Here is a 16,608-nt window from a genome sequence, read left to right as displayed (position 1 = left end):
CATGCTGCAGGTAATCTTGCTATTCTTTATTTTAATGTATGCATACTGAAATAATCGCTATGTTTGGTCTCAAAACACTCAGGCCTTATTATGTAATAGTTATTATAAAATATTGGTAATGTAATGTAGGTTGGAATGTTGTAAAATTGGGCAGTGCGGGTAAAGTTCTTTGTGATATGTCTCGCCCTGCATCTCTTCCTGGTAAAAAATAAGAGTTTTATGAATCCAAGTTTAGGAGAATTAAGTACTCTTCTGTCTGTGTTACCTGAAAGTGAAAATAGTTGACCTGCAAAGCTTGAAACAAATTTGAGTTTGTCAGAATGTATGCAAGAAAGAAGAGAGGAACAGACCAGCTTGTCAGACTGCCGTTAGTTCTCGAGACAAACTCTATAGTTATACTACCCAGCTGGAATTTCATGGTGTGAGTGCTGATTTTAAGGAGAGGAAAAACAACGGAAACAAACAACAACAAAACAAAACAAGCAAAAAAAAAACCCACCAGCTGCCATCTTTCATTTAAAAAGTGGAATGGGTGTGATTTCTGTATCAACTCTTTACAATGAGATAATATACTGACAGAAACAACTGTGATTTAAAGAGCTGGCACTGAAAATAGTGATTTTTTTTTTCTCAATCAGATGAGAATCTTTCCTACTGTTGTAAGTGGAGTAAATCCTGTGTGTCATTTTCTTTTGAGATGGACACAAACAGACGTGGGTACTGGTGATACACTTCCCACCTCTAATATTTAATTGTCCAGAAATAAAAAAAATGGAGCAGTTATTTTTGGAAGTCTCTCTCTTCAAAGTTCACAAAATATGCACTCAGCTTGTATTCTCACAGACATTTGCTAAACAGAAGTGGAGGCAGTGATTTTTGGAGGCAAGATAAACCTGTCTGCAATTTATTCATGTTTGCAATACTGTTACAAACATGATTCCAGGTAGCTGTTATTTCTGACCACGTAAAGGAAGCACACACATTCATTGATAGCTTATTTGCACCTATTATTAACTAGTGAAAATATTTTCTGTTCCTGGTAGATAAATATAGGAATAAGAATGCCTGATAGGCTCAGCTAATGCTAAGTGTTACTGCACAGCTGACCACATTTAGACAATGCTTTCTTAGCTGAAAAAGAAAAGTTGTTTAAAAAGTGGTAGGGATAGACCTGTAGGTATTTTGTTCTGTGCCAGGAGAGAATGAAAAGTCATAACACTTCTAACATTTGGGGTGAAATAACCACAGAAATGCTGTCTGTATTTTTAAGACTTTCTAATTGTACGCTTTTAGATGAATGGCTTTGAAAACAAAAATATTTTACAATTTGAAAGGGATTAGGAAACAGAAATACGTGATATCGTTCATGTAGAAAGACTTCTATTTTTGTCCGGTGGTCTGATGCTTTAAGTAGTTTTATGCTTTCTGTGTTATCTATCAGAAGTATATCTATTCTCTAGATTTGTTACTTATTGGTGGCCTCTTTCAAAAAATCCTGTCTTAAGCTTTGCATTTCAGGAACTTAAAGCTCATTCTTCCATCTGTATAAAATGAATTTGGTTTCCATTCTGTGGATTTTCATCATTTTTACATCAAGCAAATGTTACAGCTACTGCAGGGAACAGTTGTGCAAATACTTACAAATTATATATTTATGAAGCCTGAAATACTGAATAAATGAGTTACCTATTCATCTGGAGTCAATGGCAATGTGTATTTTTTTAGATTAATCAAAGGAATGTGGTTTTTAGTGGAACTCTTTATCAGTGCTATTTCACATTTCTTTTTTTTAAAGTTATTTAAGTCCAGACTTATGGCACAATCACTGACATTTACATGCTGTAGATCATGAGGCCTGTGTGCAATAAAGCATGCAATAAGTAAATTGATGTATCCAAAAGACTTGTAGAAGAAAAGTAGAAAATGTCTTTCACAGTTCAACCATTTACTTTCATAGTTAGTACCATATTTTTTTTTTTATATATCCCCTACCCCATCTAGACCTCTTCAAAAAACAAAACAAGATATTTCATAGAGTGCCTTGGGTTGGAAGGGGCCTTTAAAGATTATCAATTCTACCCCCCTGCTGTGGGCATAGTTGCCACCCAGCAGATCAGGCTCTCTTGGGTCCATCCAGCCTGGCCTTGAACCTGTCCAGGGATGGAACATCACAACTGCTTTGGGCAACTTATTCCAGTACCTCACTATGCTCTGAGTAAAAGATTTCCTTCTCACACCTGGTCACAGCCTCCCCTCTCTTAGCTTAAAGCCATTCCCCATTGTCCTTTTGCTACCAGACTATGTAAAAAGTCAGTCTCTGCCTTGTTTATAAGCCTTTTAAACAATGAAAGGCTACTGTAAGGTCTCCCTAGAGCCTTCTCCAGTCTGAACAAGTCCACCTCCCTGTGCCTTCCTTTGTAGGAGAGTGCTCCAACACAAAAGCCTGGTTGCTTTAAAATCTTGGTCATGCTTAATTGTTTTTTCTCTTGAAGTACTAATTCAGTTTGGTCTTGCTTAGATTGAGATTTTAAACTAGTAAATTAGGAATACAAATATCCTTAGGAGCAGAAGGCAAAGCTGGAGGCCCAGAGAGAAAGAAGAATGTTCCCAGGGTTAGCATAGTCAGAACACCACAGCTGGTTGTTGGACATTAGCCAGGAATAATTTTGACTTGTTTATTTCACATATTTTTCTCCATGAACATGTTTGGGGGACACTTCATTAAGTACATCTAATAGTCTTTGAAGTTCTGTGTCTTTAACCTTTTCTTTTTTCAAAGAGCTAACAGGGTAGTGGATACGAAAATAGAAAAGTAATATTAGCAAGGATTATCTGCACAATAAAAAGAACACAGTAGAAGTGAATGAAGGCAGTGAAGTAGGACAGGTTAGAATTCAATTTATTCTTTACGTGTTTATCTGCATGAAGATTTTCTGTGATAAGGTATGTTTTATTGGCAACATTGTGCAGGCGTACAGTAACAAATCCTACAAAAAATATAATCTAAGTAAATCACAGAATTTGGATATACAGTTTGTCTGCAGATCTTGTCCTGTATACTATGTGGCAAATGGCTCTCCATTCTGAGCAGTAGACACTATTTTGCGTTGCTTCTGGCTGCTAATCAATCAAGCAATATCTCCAGATGTAGACAAACCAATGGAATATTTGTGTCTGTCTAAATTTTATGATTGGTATTAGGAAATGTATTTATGCCAGGTTGACTAAAGAAAAATAATACTGTTTTATGATGATCTTGTTCTTAAAAGAAATAATGTCTCAGTCTGTTTTTGCATCAGACTACTGGGAGCTCCCAACCAGGAATCAGGGCATTCCATGCAGGAGAACTCAAAGCGATGTGTCCTTTCCTGAAAGAAGAGATGAATATGACTGTAAGAGCAAAGAATGCAGACTGAACAGCTGAACCCCTCTGTTCAGAGGACCGTTAGGACTGAATATAACAGTTTGGTTATGTGACAGCAGGGAGGGAGGATGCTGCTGCCTCTGCATGTTCTCAGCACACAGCTGGACAACTGCTTCTCCTGGTGCAATCTTTGCAAGGGCTCTGTGGCTGAAGTCCGATTATTCAGCTCTGGAGGTTGAACTGAATTTAATTTTGCAAGAAAATTTTGATTATGTTGGTTGTATGTTTAGAATTCTTTTTGTCTAAATAAGGAAAAAAATGATTGTTGGTTAGCACTTAGGTTGCTATACTAGAGTTGGCTGGGAGGGAGCTAAGTTTCTTATTAACAGCCTTTATGGTACTGTGTTTTAAGTTTGTGACCAAAACAATGCTGATAACAGAGCCATGCTTTTTTTTTTTTTTTTTTTTTTAATGTGTGTTTTGTTAAGTTCCAAATCCTAGTGTTACGGAGTTAAGTCCCACTTCCTGGTTTACCATGTTTGAGAAACATAGGCTATAATTCCTAATTAAATAGTGTTTTATACATTCAAGATAATTAAGAAAACACAACTATTATATTTACATATCTAGTTTTGTAAGCATGTGTTCTTGGAATGAAGTAGTCTCTCAGCTATCCAGAAAAAAGGTCCTTAGCAATGAAACACTGACAGACTGGGCTAGCAGTGCTGTAGACACAATTTGGGGACAGGATCAGTGTAGCGCAAAAGCAGTCAGAGCAGTCCTTAATACAGCATATGATATGGTTTAGTTTTTGCAGAAGGAAAGCTGGGCCTTAGAATCTGTTGTGCTTTGATTGATCATAGGTGTATAAGTGTGTGACAGAGGTATGTCCTTTTTCGGAATCTTGCACAGCCAAACATCTTAAAAGTGATTAGTGAGTATGTAGTTACAATTTTAACATACTGGGACTGTGTATCACCTTGGCCTACCTAATCTGTTACTTGATCAGCCAGTTCCAAGTTGGCCATCTCACTTTCTTATTTTTGCTGTGTACTGGTATGCTCCTTTTATTTTTTTCTTTCCAACTCTTGAATGCTTATTTTGTTTAAGTCTGCAAATAAGGCTCTTTGAAATTACTTTTTAAAAATGTACTATATTTTCTGTGTGATGGATATAGCTGCACAAATGCAGATGTTTTTGTTGGGTAGAGATTGTATCTTTCTGTAGTTATCTAGTTGAATTTCTAAGAAACTTCTTAGCAGACATTCTCACAGAAACAACTGTAAATGATGCTCACTTTACATCATGTGGCAAAATTTAGTACTGTTCAACCTTGGAGCTGTAAAGGCAAAACCAGTACTGTTATTTGAGTCAGATTTTCAAAGACAATTCACCTTGCAAATTTGGAGTGGTTTTTTGATTGCTGAATTTTTGTCAGCTGTTGGTTATCGGTCTTCTATTGTGAATGTTAACAACATCTCCAAACTTCATTAGAATAAGAAAAAACCAGTACAAAATCCGTCCTGAATGATGTAAGAGGTTGTGTCTTTTTTTAGTTTCCCCTGAGGGAATCAGTGTCCAAGTAACCTGAAATATTGTAATACAAATAGAAGTAGTGATTAGGGATTGATTGTTTCTCATTTAGTTTTCATGTAATTTCAAGGCCAGCTATGATTCTCTAAAACTTCAATGCCACATCTCAGGCTTCTGTTGGTTAGCTTGTATAGGAGAATTTGTTATATTCTTGCCATAATCATTAGACTTTTAATGGAATTTTATGGCTGTGTTATCTGAGATATTCTAATATGTTTTGACTATGTGTAAGTTCTGAAGTATTGAGTATATCAAAAATACATTAGGACCTCCATATTAAGAAAACAGAACAGCTGATCTGACAGCATTGCAGTCCTGGTTGATTATGTCTGTGGTCTCAGCTGATAAAAAGATCCTAAAAGTGAGTTTTTGCCAGAAGAATGTCACTATACTACCAGTAATAGCTTATTCCTCAGCTGTTTGAGTTGAAGAAGATGGAGAAAAGGAAGTAATATGCAAGTACTGTTTTCTTGATCTTTCCTTTAGTCTTTAATTATTTCTGTTGGTAACTTTGTCAAACATGTAAGCCTCCTTCTACTCTTTGAAATAACCTGTTCATCTTTAGTGTAAGAATAAATTGGAAAAAAAAAGTATGTGGTACTCTGTTAGAAAGTATCTTTTCTCACTGCCAGTCATAAAGAATTTGACTTCTTGACTGGCTACTGGTGTAGCGTGAAAACAGGAATACCTGTACAGCTATTTCTGAAGTGTGGTGAAAGCATTGAAAAGGAATTACTGGAGAAATCTGTCATACAAACACAGGCTCAGTATTACGGTAATTTTCAGATTATCCATTTGGCCAAGCAGTAAACCTAATTTCATTTTTGAAGGGCATTTGTTGAGTTGGAGGTTTTCAGAACTCGTCTGGATACAGCCTTAAATTCAAGGCAGATTGACCCTGCCTTGAGCAGGGAAGTTGGGTTGGAAGACCTGCCGGGATCCATGCAGGCCTTAGTGGCTGCGTGAGTACTGCTGTACGCAATTATGGCCGTTTCTCTAATGTTGAGTAAGTTGTGCTATAAGTGCAATGCAGCCACTGTCTAGTACTTGTGATATTCTTTATCTGAAAGGAAAGCTAATATACAGCAAAACTAAATTATATATTCTGTGCTTGTTTGGTCAAAGCAATTATTAATTATGAACATCAATAAAGTAAAAAAAAAAAAAAAAGAAGTAGTATCAATTGAATCAGTCAAACTACATTATAGCTGAAAAGCTTAATGATGTGCTGCAATTCCACCATGAATGATCCTTCATATTACCAACAGAATGGACCTGCATTATTGAGAACTGCAGCAGAACATATTAGTGACTTGGACCAAAACAATAAATTAGTGCTTAGTTTGGGGCTGGGATAGCACAGAAGAAAGCAGAACAAGAAGGAATTGTACAGATTGAATTTAAAAATGAGTTCAGAAGTACTCATTGCCAAGTAAGAGTACTAGATGTCTCTGATGATTTTTAAAAATCAGAGCTCTGTGGGGACAGGACAAAGGAAACGGCCATAAACTGGAGTACAGGAAGTTCCATACCAATATGCAAAGGAACTTCTCCACAGTCAGTGATGGAGCACTGGAACAGGCTGCCCAGGGAGGTTGTGGATTCTCCTTCTATGGAGATATTCAAGACCTGCCTGGACACCTACCTGTGCAACCTGCTGTAGGGAGCCTGCTTTGCATGGGGATTGGACTCGATGATCTCTGGAAGTCCCTTCCAATGCCTACAGTTCTGTGATTCTGTGAATCTGTAGAAATGTGGGAAAAATATTTTTGGTCTTCTAATTGTCTAGTGATAGTCATAGTAACAGTTTTTCTGTTTTTTGCTCTTTTTAGTTTTTGAAATTGTGTTGTTTTTACAAATGGAAAATAGATGAATTTACAGTCATAAAAGAAACGGCTCAGCTACAATTTATTTTGTGCACATACATTTCATAAAATAATGAGCTGGTATTTCTCCTCCTTCATTCAATTGATATTGCTCCCATGCATACTTTTGAGAAACTTGCATAGAATTCCTCGCAAGACCTTGAGCTTACTCTCTTAGTGTTGCTTACAATTGTGAAATATGAACAACTGTGATTTCTTAAACTGTCTTCATTGGTAGAAAATTTTTTGAGATATTCTCATTTCTATGTGAAGTCTTTATTTGTGCAATTGAAGAAATTGGTTTCAAGAGATAAATCTCCTGAAGAAAAGCAATCACCTTCAGTTGCTTTTTCTTTTAAGCCAAAAGATGCAGTCAGAAGCTGAACTTGTTGTTTCCTAAGTAAGCTTTCATTATCAACAAGATATTACTGGAAGTAGCATAGAACCTGTTATGTAGGCACAGTTCCACTCTGACAGATGGGCATAATGTAGCCATGCCAGAGAGCCATTATATAGATCACATAGCAGGGTGTGAAGCAAGGAATTTTTATCCAGGATTGCCACTGAGACGTTCAGTGAGCTTGAAGTTCAGGAAATGTACTCTGGCTGGGCCATCGCATAGGATGACCAAACATGTAAAAATAGTCTGGGTTATAAGTTCTGATGGGTTTTTACTGGGGGTGGAGGTGGGAGGGGGGAAGACCAATTGCAGTGAGGCTTCTGTTTCTTTTTGGCTGTCTGCTGAAGTCACCTAGTGGTCTCAGCCAAAAGAATTCTGCTACAGGCACGCATTTCTCCCTGATTAATTACCTAGGTACGGGAACATTAACAGTATGTAATCTGTCTTGTAAGAAAGCTGGTGTTTTAGTCTATGTATATCTGTTTGGATACATAGTTGTAGGATAAGGAGCTACTGATGTAGGGCGAAATACTGGTGTGAAAATAGGGCTAAAATAGAAAATTTTCAGTAATAATGAATAAAGCTTCTGACTGAAGATTTGGATAGTGAAAGCACTGCAGAATTTTGGCAAATACTGTTACTTGAACAAATGCTTTTGTGTGTTGCACTAGTCAGTCTTTATGTATGTCATTGTCATTTCCTCAGCTTTGTCAGACTGCATAGCTTCAATGTTCTAATCCTTTGTTTCAAGTCTAACTCAGCCTTCAGAGAGTTAGATTTTGCTAACTTTCCTGAAAGCTATTGCTAATCTGTACTTTTTGGGGAGCTTGGTTTCTAAAAAGTTTCTGAATGTTGCAAATAGTGATGGCGTGGAACCATCATTTAAAAGATGACACAGTATGTGAAAGAACAGGTGTGAAAAATGAAGTAAATGAAATGGCTTTTTAAACATTAATTGACGTTTCGTGGGCTTCTGCTAAGAGGATGTGTTTTCTTAACTGTGCTAAGTAGTTCATTTTTTTCTTTTTGGCTAAATATTTTTCTTCTGAAATGAAATTACATAATACTATTTAACTGATGCTTTGTTACATGTCTTTTTTTTTAATTAGAATTTGTAGTTAAGCTTTATATGAAATTATAAAATTTGATTTAATGCTTTCTTCCAGTACCTGAACTAATGTTCACCGCATTAGATGGTATAGTCATCACTGAGAAGCTTTGTTCTTCTAACAAATGTACCCAAAATAAATTCAGTTAGGGTCATAGTGGTTTGGTTTAATACTATTAAGATATTAAGTAGTGTAATTACTTTCAGATAGTTCTCCCTTCCCAGCGGATGAGATTTTTAGTTTTGATGCCTGCTTAAAGCATGAGAATAACAGTAAAATTAATGTCATAACCTTTACAGCCTATTTATCATTGTCTGCGTTGTATCCTGAAGGATTTTGTCTAACATCTAAAATAAACATCCTAGTATGGACAAGCATCAAATTAGGTTAATTGAGTTCACCTAATATTCAGAACCCATGTGTCTGTCAGGACACCAATTTCCTGTAAAGACCTATGAGTGTCTTTCCATGAAGATTACTTTTGAATTATTACAAGTGTATGCTCTGCTTCCTTTGATTGTTGAAGGCAATTTACAGTGTAGTTTTAAGACTTTTTCATTTTATTTGATTTTTTTTTTTCTTCTGTATTTATCCTTTCATTCTGTGGTAACATAAGGAGGAGTGTAAACATGATAGAGCTTTTTGTGGCATTAAGATGAATTTGACTTTTTAATTCTATCCAGCTTGAACTCCACTTGTTTGAAATTCTTAGATCCATTAACAGCAGATTTCAAGGGACTATTCTGTGTTCTGGAGTACTGCATTTTGAATGTCTTTTTTAAATGTCTTATCTTAGTGTTACAAGCGGAACAAAACAGATTTTAAGATTCTGTCGAAATGTACAAGTTTTATCATTTGGTTGAATGATGTAAACTTGATTATATTGGTCCATACTCAATGTCATCTTTTGTATCTGGAAAGAACTGGTATTGGAAGAGTAGAAGTGCTATGAAGTCCATTAATAATAAGAAAGTCTCCTAGAATGATTTCCACTTCAGCAGTCATTAAAAGTTAAAACCAATAGGACATCTTGAAGTGATGGCCAACATAACGTCTGTTCTGGATGTAGGAGTGTGAAATATGTACAAACTGCAGCTAATAATTTTATTTCTAAGATTGGATCTTTTTGGACGTGACATTGGTTTTAGGACGAAGTAAACACAACAAGTTAGACTTGCCAGCAAATGAAACAAAGAAAGAAAGAAAGAAATGTGGTGAGGGTAAGTTACAGGTAGTCGTGTAGATGTTCTGTCCTTGAATCCTGTGCGTTCATTCAGAATTTTAGAAATTTTTGAACTGACAGCAGCATACGTGTTAGGACACCCATCAAATGTGAGTAGCTATTGAGTAGCTGTTAAGCATGTTACAGAGTGGCTGAAAAATGTCACGAATTTTCAGTGAGCAAGGGCCATTAATCATTGTGTTTATACAAAAATGCCAGCGGGGCCAGTTCCCAGAGCAGCACCAGGCAGCGATCAAAAAGCAGCGTTGCTGTTGATGGAAAATGTGGATATAGTAAACGTGTAAAATCCCCTCCGGTCCCTGGAAGTTTCGTGTTCCCAGGCTATAGCCCGACGGTCCGTTCCGTCGCGGTGGCCCAGGGACGCTTTGGGGCACGTTCCCGCTGTGTGGAGCGGTGCCCCGGGAGCCCGGAGCAGTGTGAGCGCTGCGGCCGGGCTGTTGGTTAAGCACCACGGACAGGGCCCGGGCGGCCGGCGATCTGCTGCTGCTCGTGTTGGAGCTGTGTGTCAGTCAGCGGGTGGTGCCTTTCCATAGCCTCCAAAATGAGTATCGGGGGAACAAGAATTTTTATACCCTGTGTGAGTCCTGTCTTGTTCTTTAACACTGGTTGTGTTCAGCCAAACCAAACTATGATGCAGCCAATCCAGATGCTGGACCATTTCATGGCAAAGAAAACCTAAGTAGATAACAGCATAATTTTATGTTGTAATTGCATAATGTCTTTCATACTTCACTGTTAAATCACACTGGAAAGAAACAACTGATGGCCAAGTAGCCACTTAGTAATTTATGTCAAACACTGTGCAGTAGAATGCTAAGAACCAATGTCAAGCACAGGAGAGGTGGCAGTATAATGTTTGCTTCACAAATGTATGCGAGCATTCCTCATTGTAACATCCATGGAAGATTCTGCTTATCAGTCAGTTATGGAGGATCCATGCATCCATGGAAGGAAACAGATGCTTAAGCCTACATTGTCTGTGTGTCTTCAGAATACATTGTCCCATTGAAAATCATGACATATTTTCTTTCTTTGAGTTTAACAGGGATTTTGAATTACAAGAAACCTAAATTGTAGACAGAACTGAAATATGAATGCATATAAGCAATTCAGTGAAACACTTGGTTTAAAACTCAGGTATGGTTGCATGAGGTACAAGCATACTGTGATCTATACAGTAGTAATTTTGGAAAACTGTTGCTGTATTTGTGTTATTAATAAACCCAGTCTTTTTCAACAGGTGAAAAAAAATTTGCTTTTTCAGGGACCTTTTTAGTTTTGCTTTTAGTATGGTGTTTTTTGAATGAACCAGCAGGTTAAAATTTGAAAATGTATTGTCACTGTTAGTGTGTAGCAGTAGTGAGCTATTTAGTTTTTGAGAGTGAAGAACTGTTGGGAAAAAGAGTATTAATGGGCATGTGAATGAAGTCTCAGTTCATGTATTGACGGAAGTGTGCTTTGAAAATAAAATTGAAGGCTGAATAGATACAGAACTGCTGAACACACTGATTCTAAGTTTACTTTTGTTCACTTAGATAAATTAAAAGATTAGTGTGGAAAAGATGGTCATTGTTTGTGACCTCTGTACTTCAGCAAAAGCTGCTAATACCCAGAAATTACTACGATTTGAATAAAGTTTGAGTGTTGAGTCTGCAAGGTGAACACGTAACACAGTAGTGCTTGAAAGAACATGTGAAAACATTTGCATTTTACAGGATACTAACAGTAGCTAAAAATTTGTCAAGGGATCTTCATGTGGAAAAAAAAAACAGTCACAGAAAACATGTATGCTGAGTTAACATCATCAAATTCCTTTTCAGTTATGCAGTTGATTTGTGTTTTTCTTCACTGTTTTCTTTCATAATGCTATGTAAGGCTTGCATGTAGTACAACACTGGTATGATGTCAAGCATTTCAATGGGTGAGTCAGTGATTCAGTGAACTAAATTATCACTGCGGAGATTGGCCTTTGAGTTCAAAACATCTTTGCTAGGACATATAAGGAGACTTTTGCTTTTGTATTGATCTCAGATTGTACACTGTATCTCAGAATTGGAGTTACTGACTCGTTCTGTGAGGATTAAAGAAAAGAAAAGAAAAAGTATGATAGCATAAAAAATAGTTGTTACTTTTCATAAAAAGTTTTGCTTAATAGTAACTTGTTTACTTCTTGATACATTGCTTTAAAATAGTTTGAGAAGTCAGAGTGAACACACGGTTTTCTTTAATTTGTACATTTAAAAATATATAGCAAAGCACGTTAAATGAAATTTTAAGAAATGAATGTATAGAAAGATAAGAAACCTCTTTACATGTTATTGCTCCCTCTAAATTCACACTTGAACTAAAAAATCTTCCCAGCAAGATGCAGGAATATTATTGCGAGTTTGTTCATTCAACTCTACACTACTAGTAACTTCCTTTAGATTTTTAAAAAAAGGTATCAGAACTTCTAAGCATCTGTATTTCTTCTTTCCAGGAACGTTGTCCTATCTATTAGTGGGCATAATGCAGAATCCTTTAACTTTTTCTGCAGGTACAGTATAATTTCTATACATTTTTTCTTTGAGAAATTAGACATTTGTGATTCAAAATGTGGACTAAATAGTATGCTTGTTAATAAAAGCTTAAATAGTAGGCATAACTCACGCCCTTATTTTTCATTACTATTTATTTATAATTACTATTTGTTATTTTTATAAATAATAACACCTATCACATTAAGTGGTTGTAGAAGCTAAGATTGTTTTCTTTTTAGGGCATGGCTAATTAATGTTACTAAAACTTTAACATATATATAACTCTGCTTGTTTGAATTAGCAGAGTTAAATATTCAGGGTTTGTTACAGTTTTTATCCTTATATATTTGAAAATCACTGCTATATTTGATTCCTGTGTGTCATTGGGGCTCTGATCTATGTGCAAGTCTTGTAAGTCTAAAACAAGAAAATATGTATTTTCTAAATGCAAACTTCACCTTTTCTCCAGCATTTCTATCCTTATTAATATTTATTGTGTTCAACTACACTTCTGCCGTTTTGTCTCTTCAAAAGTTATCTTCTGATGTAGTTTTTCAGTGGAGTGTCTTGAATTTTTGTCTTCATTATTAGTGAGGATATTTACACCACAGCTGTATATTCTGAAGTCTCTAAGTGTTCAGCCATAACTTTTATTTCCTTTCCTTGTTGTTCTGTGTTGTGATACTGGTATTTAAGTACAATTTTTAGCATACACTATTTTTAGTGGTAGCTCTTAAACATAAGTGAATGTTTGATGGATATGACATAAAGCCTAATGGACCCTGCTGAATCATTTTAGGCTGTCTGTTAAGTTTCCATTGTTAGTACTTATGTTAATTAAGAAAAGCACTCTATATTACTTGCCTGGAAGCACTGAGCTTTTGCTGTCATATAAGTTTATACTTTACCTGTTCTGTCAAGACTATGGTAATTCTGATGAAGCTATTCCAAGAGGACATCACGTGAATGGATTTTGGTTGTAGTTCTGTCTAACAGGACAGTTCTTTCAAGGCAGGTAGTACGGAGCATTGTATAAAGGCATCCACTGTGCAGCGTGCTCCGCATCCATATACTTGGGAGTGAAATAGCTGAAATTCCCATAATTTAAAGAAGGTGAATTAAGGGTATTTGACCATCATGTAGTTAAACTGTGTTATCTTTAACAAAGTTATTTCTGAATAACTGAAGGAGAATACAGACTGTGAAGCTTTTTGCGAACTCAAAAATAAGTTGGTGGGCTTTTCTTTTTGTTTTCTTAAGAAAAATCCATTGCAGTCTGTATCCCATTAACAGCTTTCATGCAGAGTGAACTACAAGGGCTATGTTCTAACTTCTGAAAGTGTTGCTCATGATGGAGCTCATAACCAGATCCTGTATCAGTGTGAAATAATGGTGCTCTACAAATGTACTTGGCTCAGTGTATGTTTGGTGTTCTGTGGCTATCACTCTTTTTTGTCCTTAATACCATGCGCAACCTTTGATTCTTCAAATGTTATGGCCCTTTGAAAATATCAAAGTTATTAACAATTTATTATGATTTATGTGCAACTGTAACATCAGTACGTCTCCTACAAATAAAAGGTTTGAAAATGAATGGCGTTGGAAGTAGAACATATCCATCAGCTACACTTGGTATGGTATTTTCGTGAGCCTTTCTGTACTGTCAACAGGCTTGTTATTTTTCAGCTGAGTATGGAAGTAATGGCGATTGCAAATGCTTTGAGTGACAGTGTAACCAGAATGCTACCATTTGTCAAGTAGTAGCATGAGTTCTGTAATTTGAAACGTGCTCTTTCTGCACATATTTTCTTCATATTAAAATATTATTTAAGAAAGGTAATTTTTTTACATATACAATGAACAGTGACATACATTTAAAATAGTAGCTTCTCTGAGTAATGAGAAATACTTAACTTCTGAGATTCCAAAGTTCCTATGAAAAATTATAAAATCATAATAGAAATGTCTTGTTCTGTCATTCACATCCGTGTAGATATTTGTGTTTGAACAAATGCTGTGTTGTTTTTTTAATATGGCGCTTTATAAGGACACAAAATAACTTTGAACCTTAGAGAGTTAAAATCCCCTTGGATGAGTGGTACTTTTGGATTCATAAAGTGCTTTTGCTAAATATCTCTAAGGTGTAATAACTGTGTATATTGTACAACTGTTATGTAAAATATAAGACTCATGCTTTTTCTAGGAGCTTGCTTAATACTTTCTCGTCTTTTTGAAGTATTCATTAGAAAAATATGCTCATAGGCTGGTAGAGTTTTGCTCCTTGGTATGTTTGTTTTAATAAAAATCATCATCTAACTTAAAAAAAAAAAAAAAAAAAGATTGTATAGTTTAATAGTTTAATATCAATGTTAGTATAGTCATTTGGTGCTAGGAGATCTCAGACTTCAATTAACCATGTAAATGTGTTCCTTAGCATCAGCCCTCACTTTGCTGGAACCCCTGCTGCCTTTATATCATTAACATAAATGCAGGTGCAAATAGCATTTATGCAGTTTGATAGAAAGCAGTTGGAGACATTTCACTGTGGGACACGACACTTTCAGATTGTGTACATCTGTTCAAATAATGTATCCAAGCCAGTGACATGAACGCAAGGATAAAAACATCTGCCCCTGAGACCATTTGCCATACGGCAGATGCTTACATCTTTATTTATGCAGATGGTTTGTGTGATGAGCTGAGAAATGATGAAAGCAGGAAAGTTTGACAAAGATTTCAGGGCATTGCTTGGGATGGGAAAATATGTTGGCAACAGAACTTAATTTTCAGAGGTCTATTAAAAAAAGATCTGTTATAGTTACTGATGTTTTTAGTAACACAGACGTATTTGAGATATTAACAACATTTAAGAATTCTCTAAACTATTTTTTAAAATCAATTTTGTGAAAAATTGTACTGCAGTTAGAGAAGATAATAGTTTAGTGGGGAGGCTCAACAGATAATAACTCGTTTAATTGCTTTTAACAGGAAGGCTCAACAGCTTTGCTTCAAGATTTTCATATTTTCACGTTTATTTAAAATACTGAGTTGAGTGAAAGGTTTGCACTAAGTAGAATATTTTGCAATACTGAAGTAACCTTGGGAAGTGTGTAAAGACTGTGTGTTAAGTTTCTGTGTCATTTAAGATTTTTCAGCAGAAGCTGTATTTACTATTACAAGAAAAATCAGATTTGTAGGCTAGCCTTTGCATTTTTTGAAAATTACTGTAGATTAATTGGCACAAGTTGCATATCTAAGCTGAGTTGGCACTGAATAAATAAAAAGCAAAACAATGGCTTAGACCTCAGTGCTTAGGCCTGGGGAGCCCTACCCTCCGGGGGTGGATGGATGGGGCTTTGTGCTACACCTGACTCCCTCTGCTGGACTTGTATGACCAGGACTTGCTTTGTCTACGGGAGCAGTTGCCACTCGATGCAGCGAGCGCTCCAGCTAAACATAAATTTAATGTTAAATTTAATGATATTTTTGCATGTAGCAAATGAAGGATGTCGTCTCTGGCCTACATTCTTGCTAATTGTGTGTCATCTCTGGCCTACATTCTTGCTAATTGTGTGTCTGTTTTAATTCCATTGTATGTTGGTACTCCTTTACAAGCATTGGCTAATACATTATCACTTATCAGCAGCATATTCAATCAATTTCTTTACAGTACATCCAGTACAATCTTTTGAAAATCAGTGCTGCCTTAAGTAACACAGCAGCTAGCATGAGCAAGTGTAATAATGTCATAAAGCACAGAAGATAATGGGAATTATGCTTGGGGGTGGGGGACAGCATTCAGATGCTCTAATTTAAATCTTCTGGTACATCCTGCTGCTGGAAGGGCCTAGCTATGTTCAGGCATAGAGCAGCAAGTGATAACTTTCTGTTCTGAAAACAAATATTTTAGCCAGGCTCTTTCTGTAGTTGTTCACTTTCATTTGCTATGGGGACTGTGTTTCCTTTCAAAAATATCCAATCTGTTTGAAGTATTGTGGAGATCCTATGATCTTCATTTTTGTTTTAATTCTTACTGGAACTGATTACAGGTAGCAATGTTTTGCATATCTCAGACAAAGCCATGTAGTAGTATGTCTTCTGAAGCAAACTTTCTTGTGATAAAAGAGCATGGGAGAATAGTATAAAAAGCATTCCAGAGCAAAAGCCATAGAGATTCCTCATTCATAGAATCATAGAATGAATCATAGTATCATAGAATGTCCTGGCTTGAAAAGGAGCATAATGATCATCTAATTTCAACCCTCCTGCCATGGGTATGGTTGCCAGCCACTAGACCAGGCTGCCCAGAGCCCATCAAATTGTAATTGGGTTGGATCATAACAAAAAGAAATGAACTATTTACTAAATCCATCTGAAAATACTCTCCAAAAATCCATCTAAGTTGAACAGTGTGTTCTATATTCCAGTCTCTCCTTTGGAGAAGAGAATTATTAAAGCTATTCATAAGAGAAGACTCAGAACAAGTCAGGCTGTGTCTAACCATCTTCTAATCCT

At 36.1% G+C, this 16,608-nt stretch overlaps 1 protein-coding gene across 18 annotated transcripts in view; it reads left to right on the top strand.

Annotated features, from left to right (window-relative positions):
- Positions 1-16,608, top strand: part of ZNF438 (zinc finger protein 438) — a 47,400-nt gene that overhangs the window by 10,464 nt on the left and 20,328 nt on the right. For 12 of the 18 annotated variants that reach the window (XR_016467852.1, XM_090143049.1, XM_090143056.1 and 9 more), the window contains exon 4: positions 12,054-12,110. The exons of 3 other annotated variants lie outside the window; for them this stretch is intronic. Coding sequence is in view for 14 of the 15 variants with exons in the window: in XM_090143049.1 (XP_089999175.1) it covers positions 12,083-12,110 (28 nt within the window). In the remaining variant the exon portion in view is untranslated. Of the gene's footprint in view, positions 1-10,619; positions 10,712-12,053; positions 12,111-16,608 lie in introns of those variants that run through there. 3 more of the 18 variants (XM_090143048.1, XM_090143054.1, XM_090143062.1) reach the window with 2 other exon arrangements.

This window comes from Phasianus colchicus, chromosome 6 (assembly GCF_987193195.1).
Source record: "Phasianus colchicus chromosome 6, bPhaCol1.hap1.1, whole genome shotgun sequence".
Taxonomy (NCBI): Eukaryota; Metazoa; Chordata; class Aves; order Galliformes; family Phasianidae; genus Phasianus; species Phasianus colchicus.
The sequence above is the reverse complement of the archived record's forward strand: the minus strand, read 5'-3'. Positions and strand labels throughout refer to the sequence as shown.